At 39.1% G+C, this 15,110-nt stretch overlaps 1 protein-coding gene across 3 annotated transcripts in view; it reads left to right on the top strand.

Annotated features, from left to right (window-relative positions):
- MAPK9 (mitogen-activated protein kinase 9) overlaps positions 1 to 15,110 on the top strand; it is a 59,696-nt gene that overhangs the window by 27,406 nt on the left and 17,180 nt on the right. For all 3 annotated transcript variants that reach the window (XM_060095057.1, XM_060095058.1, XM_060095059.1), the window contains exons 3-5: positions 3,760 to 3,889; positions 6,377 to 6,435; positions 9,066 to 9,204. In XM_060095057.1, the coding sequence (XP_059951040.1) occupies positions 3,760 to 3,889; positions 6,377 to 6,435; positions 9,066 to 9,204 (328 nt within the window). The remainder of the gene's footprint in view (positions 1 to 3,759; positions 3,890 to 6,376; positions 6,436 to 9,065; positions 9,205 to 15,110) is intronic.

The following is a 15,110-nucleotide window of genomic DNA, read 5'->3' as shown; positions in this document are numbered from 1 at the left end:
GGCCCTCTTGCAGGACATAGGGTCGATATACTACAAAAATATCAAATGCCTAGAAATTGATAGAACAAACCACTTCAGAAAACAGTTTGGCATTATCTACTAAAATAAACTATATGTAATACCACTTTTAGCTATCTACTCATCAGAAATGCATGCCCAGAACCATGTACAAGAATGTTTATGACCATGTTTTTTGCTTGCAAACTGAAAACAACCAATGTATCTATCAACATTATGTCATATAATCATAACAAAGGAATATTATAGCGATGACACAGAATGAGTTATAGCTTCACACAACAACGGATGTACCTCACAAATATAATGTTGAGTGAAAGAAGTCAGACATAGACAGTTTCAAAAACCAGGCAAAAATAAATGATGCAGGGGCTTGAAGATACATGTTTAGCTGGTAAAAGCAAGGAAGTGATTATCATAAAAGTCAGAAGTAGGGGACTTCCCTGGTAGTCCAGTGGCTAAGACTCCGTGCTCCCAATGCAGGGGGCCCAGGTTCGATCCCTGGTCAGGGAACTAGATCCCACATGCCACAAGTAAAAGATCCTGCATGCCGCAATGAAGATTGAAGATCCTGTGTGCAGCAGCTAAGACCCAGCACAGCCAAATAAATATTTTTTTTAATTATACTATAAAAAAAAGTCAGAAGTAGTTATCGTCTTTGGGGGGCAGGAAGGATAGTGATTAGTTGGGGGGGAGCGCTTTGGGGTTGTTGACAAAACATGGTTCTTTGTAATAAATCATTGAGATGAGGAACAAAAAAGGAAGCAAAAGAATGAATACCAGACAGGCATACGCCTTCTCACCAACAACACTCAGCTTTGGAAATCATTGGAGCTCTGAGAGAAAATTGATTTCGAGCTTAGAAGACAAACTTATCAGTCAAGGATAAAGGAAGAGTAAGGTAATTTATCTTCCATGCCCTTTTTTCTGAGGAAATTCCTTGAGAATGTACTCCAACAAGAAGGAATACAAGAATGTGTAACACCAGAAGCAGTGGAAGGCAGAGAAAAGAAATCCCAGGGCGATAGGTACACATCAGGCCTTGAAACCGCAAGAAAAATGTCTTCGCCCAAAATGGAATAGATTCCAAACAATAGATAATGTGAGTAAGAAGGTAAGAAGTACTAGTGGCAGGTTCTAAAGAGGTATATTTGTCTTCTCTTAATAAGGAAAAAAAAAGCTTATTAGAAACTTGTGGTAGAAAAGTTAGAAAAAGTCATGATCTAAGAATAAAACAAATTTAAAGCGGCATGATGTTTGAGAACTTATGGAATGTTAGAAGAGAATCCATTTAACCTTAATGCTGGAAACAATCACATTCTCTTATGAGTGGCAAGGGTCATGTGATCTTTAGAAATGAAATGTAATCCTCGCTCTGAAATTAGTAATGTTTACATGTGTGCCCATACATACATACACTCTGCAAGTTGATTTTCAACTTTTAGATACATCCTAAGGAAGAAACACAGAAGATTTCATTACAGAGATTGAAAGATGTGTTATTAAACTTGACCACTTAAGACAGAAATTGGAGGAGAAGCGATTAGAGAGCTGGAGGGAAAAGGAGATGAAGTGTAATATTCTCATTTTACATAGTGAGGAGCAGGAGGTTCCTTTGAAAGTTGATGCAACAAGTTTAGGCATGTTATTTAAAGTTACAAGGGTGACCAAGAGAAAAGTTAAAAATAACATGAGAGGGCTTCCCTAGTGGCGCAGTGGTTAAGAGTCCACCTGCCGATGCAGGGGACACGGGTTCGCGCCCCGGTCCGGGAAGATCCCACATGCCGCAGAGCGGCTGGACCCGTGAGCCATGGCCTCTGAGCCTGCGCGTCCGGAGCCTGTGCTCCGCAATGGGAGAGGCCACAGCAGTGAGAGGCCTGCGTACTGCAAAATAAAATAAAATAACATGAGAACCAAAAACTAGGAGGAGTTGGGGGTTTCAACTAAGTGACTAAATCCTCAGTTTTCATAATGGGGAGCAAATAGCTAATTTCTGAAGTTGATAAATGAGGAAATAGTGATAAAAGTATATTCTTTGGAGTTGAGATATTACTAAAAGAAGTAAAGCCAGGAATAACTGAAGGTAGCTCCTCCTGGAGTTGGAACTAGGAATGGGGAAGCATGAGTCCGCTCAGATATTCAGAATTGGTCCATTTGGCTCATTGGACAAAAACTTTTGAGACCAAAAAAGGTGTGTCTGTTTTTAAATTCTCAAGACTGAGAAATATATATATATATAAGTACAAATCACATGTGTATGTATTAATTAATGATTTGTTTCACATAGATTTATTTTTAACATTTTATAATCCATATGAATATTACATTTGCATATGGGCATGTGATTTTAATTAATTTATTTATTTTCTTTATTATTTTTTTAGCTCCATCATGTCCTAGTTGTGGCACGCAGGGCCTTCATTGAGGCATGTGGGATCTTTCCTTGTGGCATGCGGGCTTCTCTACTTGTGGCCCATAGGCTCCAGAGCGCGTGGGCTCTGCAGTTTGCGGCACGTGAGCTCAGTAGTTGTGGCACACAGGCTTAGTTGCCCCACAGCATGTGGGATCTTAGTTCCCCAACCAGGGATCGAACCCAAGTCCCTTGAATTGGAAGGCGGATTCTTTACCACTGGACCACCAGGGAAGTCCCTGGGCATGTGATTTTACATCTGTGTATACATGAACACATAATGTGAACTGAATTTAAAAAAAAGTAATTCCAAAGTAACATGAAGCTTCTAATAATTCTTAACCAAATGCTACAGCAGACAGCCTTCAATTTAAAAAAAGTTAAAATTGAGTTAAGTTTGGGGTTTTTGGCAAAAAAAATTAATAGAAGTGAATAATGTAAACAGTGTTATAAACTGAATAGAATAAATAAATAGAAACAGTATTTTAAATGGTGCTTAGGTTCTCAGATGGTCTTTAGCAGCTTTTAACCCCTGATGAGGAGCCAAAAGGTAACCGTGACAGCAATCATACTGTTAGTGCTAGCTTGAAACTAGTACAGAAGGTATTCCATTTTTCCTATCTATTTTCTGGAGGAAAATCAATCATAAACTTCAGCTGGGAACTTGAGATTCTGGAAACACAGCTCCTAGAATATTTTATTTCTTACCATAGTAGTATGAGGAGGTATTTCTAGCAGAATTTTATGGATAGCAATTGCTTATGTTAGGGATTTTGTATCTTGGGGATTTACCATGAAGTGAGATTTTGGCTTCTGTTTTCCTTTTAGATTCTTATATCTGGGACAAACACAATCAATCAAAACTTAGATTTATTATATCCATCTCATGACTTCAAACCATTTTCTCCACTGTGATACTCCAAAATATACTTATATTTCATTCTGTGATACCAGTGACTTTTTTTCAACTTATTGGCATATTTAAACTGAAGATTTTGTTTCCCGAGCAGTCTTACATGCTCTCTATTAAATTACTTGGTTCTGAACATAATAATCTCAACTAATATAATGAGACGTCCACGTGCAAAGGATTGCTGAATCCCATCCTAGCTTCAGCTGCCATGGTGGCGCCTCTGCGGAGGAGTCCGTTCGTCCTGCACTCTTAGCCAACTCACCTTGCTCTTAATGTGCAGAAGTACCAGAGTGGAAGCAAGCTGATTTTTCCTTATTTGTTATTCATTTAAAAAGATAATACATTGAATGTACATTCTGCATTGCTGTCTATTCCAAGATCATCCTAATGGGTTGCCTGTTATATTTCTTAATTATAGTGCTGCTTTTGATACAGTTCTTGGGATAAATGTTGCAGTCAAGAAACTAAGCCGTCCTTTTCAGAATCAGACTCATGCAAAGAGAGCTTATCGTGAACTTGTCCTCTTAAAATGTGTCAATCATAAAAATGTAAGTTACGTCTGCGTTTCCTCTAATACTTGAACGTTGTCAATGCTGTCATAATCATCGGGGTCTTTGGAGACACAATGAGCTGAGACCTAGGGCAAACTAGTGATAAAAATACGATTTAAATGGTTATATTTTACTGACAGAATTTCTAATCAACATTGGGGATATTGAAGTCAGCAAGAGGCATCATTGTCCATAGACATTTAGGTCACTCAGCACAGATGGGAATGTCAAATAACCTTGTAACCATTTGGTTTTCACTGTTTCCCTGTGTATAAAATGGCAAAAGTATTGACCTGGCAAATTGAAAAATATCCAAATACTTTTTAGAAAAACGTTGTTCTATAAGTAGCTTTTACATATTCACATTGATTTAAATAAATGTTATTAGATGATGTTATATTCAAGATAGTTGTACTTGGCATCTCTACAGAAATCAAAGCATTGTAAGTTTTAAGGAAAAACAGTATATCTCTAGAAAATGAGGTACTCAGGCCCATTTTATGTTCTACTACTGATGCCTGAGCATTATTTTGAACATGATTTTGATAACCTTGCCATGTTATAAAATTATAAAATGTTAAGTCTGGCAGGGGCTTTGGAGATCCCCTCCCATGTGACCTCTTTTTGTTACGGGGTGGGGGGGATAAGTATTTAAAAGTACACTCAACTCTATATGGCTCCTTTTGTTGTAACATTTATGCTGCATTTCTCTGGTGTAGGGACATTAAACACAAAACTAAGATAGGTTCAGTCTTTTGAGTCTGTGGTTTGAGTTTGTTTTTAAATTCTCCAATGCATGCTTTATTTTACAGGTTTAAAAAAAAAAGTAAAGTTTTTTTCTCAGGTTACAAAAAAATAGGTTTATTATTTTTTTTAATTCAGACAGTATAAACAAGAAAGAAAAATCCTTGAATCCCACCACCCACAGGTCACTATCATTAACATTTTGGTGAGCGTTCTTATACATATGTGTACACACATACATAAATAAGCTCAGTTATGTTATTATGCATCCTGCTTTTTCCCTAGTGGAATGTTGCTAGATCTCATACACATTAATGAACATAGATATAAACCATTTTTTAAATGGCTACATAGTACAGATGCACAGTAATTCATTTAACCAATCACCTATTATCAGATTTTTAGATTGTTTCCAGTGTTTTGCTATTATAAGCGGTGCTGCAGTGAACATCCTTATACATTGCATCTTTGCACACTTGTCCAGGTGAATTCCTTGGCCAAGATTGCTGGGTCAAAGACTATGCACACTTTTAGTTTTAATAATATATACTGACAAATTAACCTCAAAGAAGACTGTCAGTTTTACACTTTTATTGAGTATCTGAGTATGTCTTTTATTTCAAAATACCCCAGAGCTACATACTGTTGATCTTTTGTTTTACCTTACCAAACTGATAGATGACAAATGATACCTTATTTTTATTTGTGAGGTTGATTTTCTTTCCATATCTCTATTAGCCATTTATTTTTATTCCTCGAGAGTTTGTTTTTCATGGCCTGTGTCCATTTTTCTCTAGAACTGTTGGTTTCTTTCTTATGCATTTATAGAAGATCTTTGTATATTAAAGCTGTCAACCCTCACTTCTTTTCCATCTGACCTAATTTAGGTTGTTTTTGTCATACTGATTTTTGTTGTTGTTGTTGAACATAATCAAATCTCCTAGGTTTCCTGTCATGCTTAGAAAAGGCTTTTCTACACTAGAATTTTATAAATGTTTATTCATATTTTAATGTTTCATGGTTTCATGTTTTAGATTTAAATTTTTGTTCCATTTTGAGTTTATCTTGGTGTAAAGATTGAAGTATGAATCTAGTTTTTTTTCCCCTTGGCTAGCCAGCCACTCCAATCCTATATACTGAATAATTCATCTTTCCCTCAGTCATTTGAAATGATTGAGGACGTGTGTTTGATGCTCAAGCAGCAGAATTCATTGTTTAACCATTGGGGTGCCAGGACCAAGGCCTGTGGTGGGGTCAGTTCTTGAATCCTCCTTACGTAAAGGTAATGTAAATAGGTAATGCTATGAGGCATTTCATCTTTATCATACCAAAAATATAAGCTTAGCCTTCACATTTCAAAACTTTTTAGAAATTTGAATATTGTATTTAAGTTTTCAGAGTTAACATATTGCTTTATTTAGTGTTTTTCTACTTGTAATTGCTACTTTTTTATGTTCAGAGCTAGAAAGACATTATGTGTTAAAATTCTATAAGTTACTGGGGACACATAAAAGTGATTTGATTAAAAGTGCATATTATTTCCAAGATGAGAATCCTAATCATTTAGCTTTTTTCAAATGTTGTGTAATAGAATGTTTTGGTAAAAGCAATAACAATAATAATAAATACAAAGCTCTGCTGTGATTTTTTTTGTAGTTTTAATACACTTTAATGTTAAACTTAATTTTTATAATCAGGTAGAGTCATTTGACATGCTGAGATATAATTTTCTCTTTTCAGATAATTAGTTTGTTAAATGTGTTTACACCACAAAAAACTCTAGAAGAATTTCAAGATGTGTAAGTATAATTTTTATTCGGCAATACACTGCTCATCAAAGACTGAAAATTTAGAAAAGAAAGTAACTGCTTTTTTTACTTAGGAAATATAGGTGAGAACACATTTTTAAATGATATCCTAGCCACTTTCTCTGTGGAAGAGAAATATTAAGGAAAATGAATAATAATATTCAACTATTTGTGCCTAGATGGTTATCATTTCTACAATAGATAAAGGATGACTGAAAATAATTCTTCAGAGCAGACAGTGCCATTAATGCTGGTGATTTCCTTTACTGAAATATAAAATATAACATGTTTTTCTCTAGTCCCCTGAAAGCCAAATTGTAAGGTTTAGGTGTTTATAATTATTATTTGAAATGGGTAAGTCATTAAACTTCCAAAATCTGAAATAGAATTATCTTAGTAATGATGAAATGAGATACTAATTTATTATTGACATATAATGCACAACTTTATCCTAAATTTATTCGTGTATTCATTGATTCAACAAATATTTGATTGCCAGGAATTCCCTGGCAGTCTGGTGGTTAGGACGCCATGCTTTCAGCCCGCAAGCCACACGGTGAGGCCAAAACAAACAAACAAACAAATATTTGATTGCCAACTGTGTGCTAGGCACTCTTATTTTTTATTTTTTATTTTTTTTGCGGTACGCAGGCTTGTCACTGTTGTGGCCTCTCCCATTGCGGAGCACAGGCTCAGTGGCCATGGCTCACGGGCCCAGCCGCTCCGAGGCATGTGGGATCCTCCCGGACCGGGGCACAAACCCGTGTCCCCTGCATCGGCAGGCAGACTTTCAACCACTGCGCCACCAGGAAGCCCTAGGCACTCTCTTGAACTTGGCATACTTTAGTGACCAAAACAGCAAAAATCCCTCTCATTTTTTAAGAATTGCAGGTGGTCATATTTCTTCCTAGAGCTTTCAGGAAAGCCAGGGAAGATAGACAGTCAACATAACAAATAAGGAAATGATGTCATTCATTAGGATGTGTGGCAAATGTTGTAGAAGAAATGGAGCTGGGTAAGGGGGATCAGAAGTGCTGGGCGTTAGGAGTCAGGTTGCAACTTTAAGTAGGGTAGTTAGGGAAGGACCTCACTGGTTTGGTGACATTTGAAGAAAGCCTTCAAGGAAGTGAGGAGGTTAGTCCTACAGATATTTGGAGGAAGGCAGTATCAAGATAGAAGGAACAGGCAGTGTAAAGGAGCAGAAGGGGGAGTGTGCCTGGTGTGTTCTAAGAACAGCAAGAGCCAGTGTGGCTGGATCAGAGGAAGCAGAGGAAAGTCGAAGAGGTGGGCTCAAAGAAGTGACAGGGCCAGACACTGCTGGGCTTCTAGGCCATTGTAAGGATTTTCCTTTACAAGTCAGTAAGACTTTCAGCAGGAAGAGTGAGCTTATCTGACTTATGTTTTAAAAGAATAACTTCAGTTTCTGAATCAAGAACCCACTGTTAGGGGTAGGACACAGAAGACCAGTCAGGAGGCTATTGCAGCAATTCAGGTGAGAGATTATGATGGCTGCATTTAGACCAGAGGGGTGATAGTGATGGTAAAGGCAAGAGATAGGATGTTGACGCTGTTTTGAAGGTAGAACCCCAGTGTTTGCTCCTAGAGAGGATGTGTGGTATGAGAGAAAGAGGAGCTGAGAACAACACTTGGATTTTTGGCCTGAGCACCAGAAGGATAAAAGTGCTCTCAACTGAGATGTGGAAGGCTACAGGAAGAACAGATTGCGAGGTAGGGTAGAATCAGGAACTCAGTTTTAGTTCAAGATGTCTATTGGACGTCCAAGTGGAACTGTGAAATAGGCAGTTAGATAAATGGGCCTGGAGTTCAGCGGGGGGTCTGGGTTGAAGGTATTAATTTGGTAGTTGTCAGTCTCTAGATGGTATTTAAAGTCTTGAGACCAGAGACCACCAAGATTGTAAGTACAGTTAGAGAAAAGAAGACCAAGGACCGAGTGCTGGCACTTCAACAGTAAGAAGCTGGAGATAGGAAAAGGGCACAGTCAGCCAGGATTGTAGGACTGGCCACTGGATTTAGCAACCCGGAAGGCCGACATGGAGGCTTGAGGACAGTTTCAGCAAAGTGGTGGGGGTGGGGGCAAAAGCCTGATTAAAGTGGGATTAAGGAAAAATGGGAGAAAAAATTGGAGATGGTAAGTATAGACACCTCTTTGGGGAGTTTTTGCTTGCATAGGGAGCAAAAATATAGGATGGTAGCTGGTGGGGGAAGTAAGGTCAAAAGTTTTCTTAAGATGAGAGCAATAACAGCATGGTTTCTATATTGGTAACAATGATCCAATAGCAAAAATGTTTAAATATAGGAGAATTTGAATGTTTGAGATTCTATTTACTATGATATAAAAATTGTTTTATATTTAACTTGAAAGGCATTTTGTTGCTGTTTTTATTTTTATTTTTTGAAAACTTTTACAAACTTTCATTATACATTTGCTTCTTTTCAAGATACCTTATAAATGTTTAGGGAAAACAAGTTATCTTTTTACTTTAGCCAGTGCAGTGACTAGGCGGTAAGTTATTACTATTTCATAAAAATTCTAGTTTAATAACCATAAAGGAATTTTGGATAATTTTCATGTGTACATGGCTGATCATTTATTTCCTCAGGTATTTGGTTATGGAATTAATGGATGCTAACTTATGTCAGGTTATTCATATGGAGTTGGACCACGAAAGAATGTCCTACCTTCTTTACCAGATGCTCTGTGGTATTAAACATCTACATTCAGCTGGTATAATTCATAGAGTAAGTAGTGATACTATATTGTTTTGTTTTGTTTTGTAATCACAATCATTTCGTTGTCATAATCTCCAGTTACAAAAGAACGTAATATTTTTTAAAAATTTGTCAATGTTGAAAATCCAAATAAACTATGGGATCATGTTACTCTTCCAAATATAGTTGAGATTAGAAGACATTTGTGGAATGCCTGGTTTGCCTGGGTGCATGTGAGCCACCCTGGATGCAGGCATGAGCCAGCTGTTCAGACTAGTACTGCAGAAAAATACTTCTTTTTTTTTTTAAGTTCTTATTTGAAAGTAACTTAAAACTTTGAGAAAAATTGCAAGAATAGGGCAAAGAACTTTACTCTATACCCAGATTTACCTGGTGTTAATAGTTTTTCCATATTTGAAATCCCATTTTTAGTGAGCAAGGAATTTGGATTTGGGGTGGGGGAAAGTTAGAGGCCAAGTAGCATATGATACAGTTGCTTGAGAAGTCTTACGTGAATTATGGCCCAAGTGTTCATTGCTTACATCGTAAAATTCTACCACTCCAGCATCCCAGCCATACTGGTGGGAGCTTTTGGAAAGGCTCCAGGCAGACCTCTAGACTAGGCCAAGGCTGGAATTTGAATGATGGTGTTGCCTGTCAGGGGGTACATATTTTAAAACCAGAGAGATATTCTCTAAGCTGGTTTTATGAGTTTTTGTTATTTTCTTCACTTTTACTGCTGTGTGAGCAGATTATGATAGAGTTGTGTTTTTTTGTTTGGTTTTTTGTTTTTTGGTTTTTTTTAGCAACTATAATGTTGAGTGAGACTAGAGGCAGAGATAGTTTTATTGAAAACATTCTTAGCATTCCTTAAATTATTACTATACTAATTTTGTTGACAGACTGTCTTTCAATATTATGTTTCAACAGCAAGAAGTTGTATTTTCTCTGAACTGAAATCTGTGGGGGGAAGAAGATAGACAAAAACAATGAAGCCTTTTCATACAAAAAAGAATAGAGAGATTTTTGATGGTGTAGTAGTAATAATTCTTTGGATCTGTTGGGTGCCAGGAAAGGCTGTTTCCATCACAGCCACTGAACAGAGGCCTAACACAGTAGCAGAGCCCACCAATCCAGAGAGGGCCAAACTCTTACCCCTTGTGAGCATGAGGCCTGAGGCCTGAGTGAGGTCTGCAGCCTGAGGCCAGTCCTGGCCCTCCCAGTGCCTGTTGGGGGCCTGGCACAAAGATTCCTGACCAGTCTTCAGTCATTTAAAATACAGCCTTCGCTGCCGCCAAGTGTTCAGTTTAAATTATATAAATACTGTTGACGAATTTGCTTTAAAAATAGTAACACTAGTCTTTTTAATTAAAAATAAAGATTCCCCAGCATAACATTCTGTTTCTCTTCATAAAATAGTCACAGACCTTTACATAAATTAAGGCACTCTTAATTTCTCTTAAGTACATTTTGTATTAAAGTCTTAACTGAGAATAAGTTCCCAGATTATTAGGCTTCATTATGTTAGGCCTTATTAATTTTGTAAAAGGAAACAGATTGCCTTGCTTGTATCTCCCCTCTTGGGCCCAGACATACATGGGGAAGCAATATCCTCCCGTTTTAGGGGGCCTTGTAAGAGCTGCAGCATGCATGTGCCTGTGTTAGGTGATGTTCCGTCCCTGTGGTTTAGGCCCATGCCTGCAGACTAGAAGGTCCAAGGAAGTTTTGGTTTGCCCAGCATGATTCCGCCAACCACCTCTCCATCCCATTTACCTCCCCACTGGATCTCCCTCCCCTTATCTTATGCCCTCCTGTTCACACATTTGTGGGTCTGCCAGACTTTGTGTCTGCTGTAAAAGTACCATGTGGTCATTGTGGGAAAGGTAGATAAGGCACCTGTTTGCACACCCACCACCCCTCCAGGTCCCAAGAGGTGATGAACCGCAGTTATCCCTTTAAGCCTGTTAACGGTTTTCTGTGAACTTTTCCTGTCCTTTTTTCTGTATACTATACCATAGGCATAAATACACACATTCGGTTTCACTTACTAAGATGGTTTCGTTCTAAACATAAAATTTAATTACTTGAAAAATAAAACACCTGTAATCTCACCAATTTTTACCTTGTATAATTCAAAAAATTGAATGGAAGTCCCCAGCCCTCCATTGTCACCTGGAGGAGGCCAGTGATAGTAGTTGGGTGTGTTTCCTTCCTAACTTTACACTGACACATTTTCTTACTGATGCTAATACTAGCATATCTGTCTATACTTACGTCCTTTTTAACTTACATTTTTCAAAAACAGGATCATCTTGTACATATATTGTTCTGCAACTTGCTGAATAAGTTGGTCAATCTGTTTTGTATTTTTATCAAGGATCAAATAATTTGACAAATACTTACTAAAAAAGAGCCCCCACCTCCTCCCTCTTATTTCTCTCTCCCCAGAACAAATTCTTTCAGTTCTTTTAGCTGTTATTTTGGTGTTTATCTCCATATCTTGAAATAATATGATGAGATCTCTATTCGTTGATCTTTCTTCAGTTTGGGACATAAGGTACTGATTTAGCTCTTTTTCACCAATCGTGCCCCTCACCTGCCACCTTTCCTGTCCCCCTGTCCTCCCAGTATAGTTACAATGTAATTGGTTTGGATCAGTGTCCATAGTGTGTTTTACGTCATCGTGACCCTATAAACGCTTTTCACAGCTAAGCCTATATTTACACCATGATTATATTTCTTTTCCTTTCAACTTTTTGTCCCTAGAGTTAACAACACTTGTCTTTTATCTGTTAGAGTTTTGGTCTTTTTTGTTTGTTTTAAGGAGGGAGCAGTTTTCCACGTCCTTATTGCTAATTAAACCCTAAGGTTTCTACCAGGTATCTAAGTCTTCTCTCACTGCATCCAAATGTCTTAGCTGTTCCATCACCTTGATTGTCTCCTGGCGCTTCAGCCCTGCTCGCATCTGGACTGGCTGCCCCCATACCTGATGCAGAGACCTTATCCTGGACCTCGCTCCAGCATTTTCCTGGGGATTTCCTTCACCTGTCTCTGGAGTTGGAGCCCGCTTCCTGATCCCCATCTCTCCTTTGTTTTGGTGGGACACATCCTCCAATAGCTTCCCCAGAAGTGGTGCATGGGAAGTAAAGTTTTTGAGGCCTCAGATAGCTGAAACTCTTTATTCTGCCCTCTAACATGATTAATAATTTGGTTGGATGTAAAATTCTTACTTACAAATCAGTTCCCCTCTAAGGTGTAAATACAGTACCCTGTTGTAGTGTAGTGTTGTATGGCTTTTGAACTTCCTAATGCCATTCTTATTACTGATCCTTTGCAAGTGCCCTGGTTTGGGTTTTGTTTTATCTCTGGAAACATTTTTTAAAGTTTCTTTATTTCTTATATTCTGAAATGTTAGGATGATATGCCTTGATATGGAAATTTTTTTCGTTAATTGTGGTGGGCACTTGGTGGGCACTTCAGTCTGGAAGAACATGCCATAGAGTTCTGGAAAATTTTTTATTATTTCTTTCAGAATGCCTTCTTTACTGTGTTCTTTATTCTATATTTCTCTGAAGTACCAGTTAGTTGGAGTTCTTTTTTATCTTTAAAAGTTCCTTTTTATAGCATTTAGTTCTTTTTTTTATTGGAGTATGGCTAATTTACAATATTGTGTTAGTTTCAGGTGTACAGCATAGTGATTCAGTATTTTTTCAGATTACATTCCATTGCAGGTTATTACCAGATAATGTGTGTAATTCCCTGTGCTATACAGTATTTCCCTGTTGCTTACCTACTTTATATATGGTAGTTTTGTATCTATTACTCCCATACCCCTAATTTGTATCTGTTAATTTGTATCTGTTAATCCCATACCCCTCTTCCCTCTCCCTTTTGTTAACCACAAATTTGTTTTCTATATCTGTGAGTCTATTTCTGTTTTGTATATATATTAATTTGTATCAATTTTTAGATTCCAAGTGATATCATATAGTATTTGTCTTTCTCTGACTTATTTCACTAAGCATAATATTCTCTAGGTCCATTCATGTTGCTGCAAATGGCAGTATTTCATTCCTTTTTTTATGGCTGAGTAATTCCATATACACACACACATACCACATCTTATTCAGTCGTCTGTTGATAGGCGCTTGAGTTGCTTCCATGTCTTGGCTATTGTAAATAGCATTTTGTTCTTCTTGTATGGAGACACTGTCATCTCTACAAGGCTAAAATTTCTTTGAAGTTTGTTTTCTGGGTTTTTCTTGTTTGTTTTTAGGCACGCTGTGTGGCATGTGGAATCTTAGTTCCCCGACCAGGGATCGAACCCATGCCCCCTGCATTGGGAGTCTTAACTACTGGTCTGCCAGGGAAGTCCCTTTGAAGTTTTCTTATTGCTGCCTGCAGTGTTTTTCTTTCCCCTGAGGTTTTGTTTTGTTTGTTTTAGTGCATTTGGTCTCTCGCTGTCACATGTGAGGTTTTCCTCAAATGTCTGGTGACCTTTTGTCACTGGTCCTATTTAAGACTGAAGGATTAGAAGGCCTGGCTTGGGATTGTTGAATGAGGGGTTTTTCTCTAGAGCAACACATAGCCACAGGTGTCTCTGTTTGCAGGTCTTTTCTCTGGACATCATTTAGTTTCTCTAGAAAAGGCTCCGGTCTCTTGACTGAGGGAGAGCAGTCTGGCTGCTGGTATGAAAGGCTGTGTGGGGTGGGGCTGAGGTTCTCATGTGGCAAAATGCAGACCTTCACTACAACACCCTGTCTTCAGGCTGGACCCCTCACCCATGCCCTTCCTCTGCCTCATACCAGCAGATCTGTTGGTATTGTGCTTGAGGCCTGAGTCTGGAAACTTGGTTTCAGTTTTTCTAGATAATAGGCCAGTAGGAGTGAAGGAGGAACCAACACCTCTGTGTGGATCTGGGAGGCCTACCTTTACCTTTCTGTGAACCTTCCCCCACCCCGGATCCCTCAGTGTCCTGCTCCCTGCCCCATCCTGCCTTCCACAGTACTTGTCGTTCAATTCCTAAGCCCTTCCCAGGAGTTATGGTCCACAGTATTTCACTGTGGGCCACTCACTGAGGTTGGAATTTACTCCACTCAGCCAAGTCATTTATTCCTCTCTGCTGCCTTCCCTCCCCATAGAGCATGTGGGGTTTTTCATTGAAGGCATTAGTGTAGCATGATGACATTGGACATGCAAGAGATGCATGGGGAGAAGGCCTGTGAGGAAGAACAGAGGGAGTGAGTCAGAGGAGGTGGAGAAGCTGACAGGGGTCAGCCCAGTCTGACCCCTTGGAGTAGAGAGGGCATGAAGGAGGGTTGGGCTGCCCGTCAGAGGAATCTGGTGTCTCATAAGAATGGACCTCCTTCCCCATGCAGTCATTAGCCAAGAGCCACTGTGGGTTGTGTGGCCTTGTCATAAGCAGAGGGGAGGGTCAGGGTACCTCAGTGGGGTGTCTGTTCGTTGCACTCCCACAGCAGAGAGCCAGGTACGCATTTTCATGGCTACCACCATCCACCCTTGCCCCCCTCAGCTCTGCTTCTCCACACAGGTCAGGAGCAGCCCCCTCAGGCTCCCCGTGGGCCTCCCTTCCTGAGGGGAAGGGACCAACTATAGCCCCTTTCACTACAGTTGACCTCGGAGCCACAACAGGTACTCATTCTCTCCATTCTCCATTATTCATACCCTCAGCCATCACCTTGGCAGGTCTCTGTGCCTTACCTGAGTGTGACCCAGACCTTCATTCCTGAGGTGTCTAAGTCTGGTGGCTCACAGTGGGCCACTGGGTCCATGGACCCACCCAACAGTCATCTCCCCAGTCCCTGAGTGTGTGATTGGAACTGATACAGTTGGCAGTTGATACTCTTAGCAGAGTGACCCCTACATTGGTTCCCTGGTCTGTGAGGTAAGAGTTATGATGGGGAAGGCCAAGTGGA

Source organism: Mesoplodon densirostris, chromosome 3, assembly GCF_025265405.1.
Source record: "Mesoplodon densirostris isolate mMesDen1 chromosome 3, mMesDen1 primary haplotype, whole genome shotgun sequence".
NCBI classification, from domain to species: Eukaryota; Metazoa; Chordata; class Mammalia; order Artiodactyla; family Ziphiidae; genus Mesoplodon; species Mesoplodon densirostris.
The sequence above is the reverse complement of the archived record's forward strand: the minus strand, read 5'-3'. Positions and strand labels throughout refer to the sequence as shown.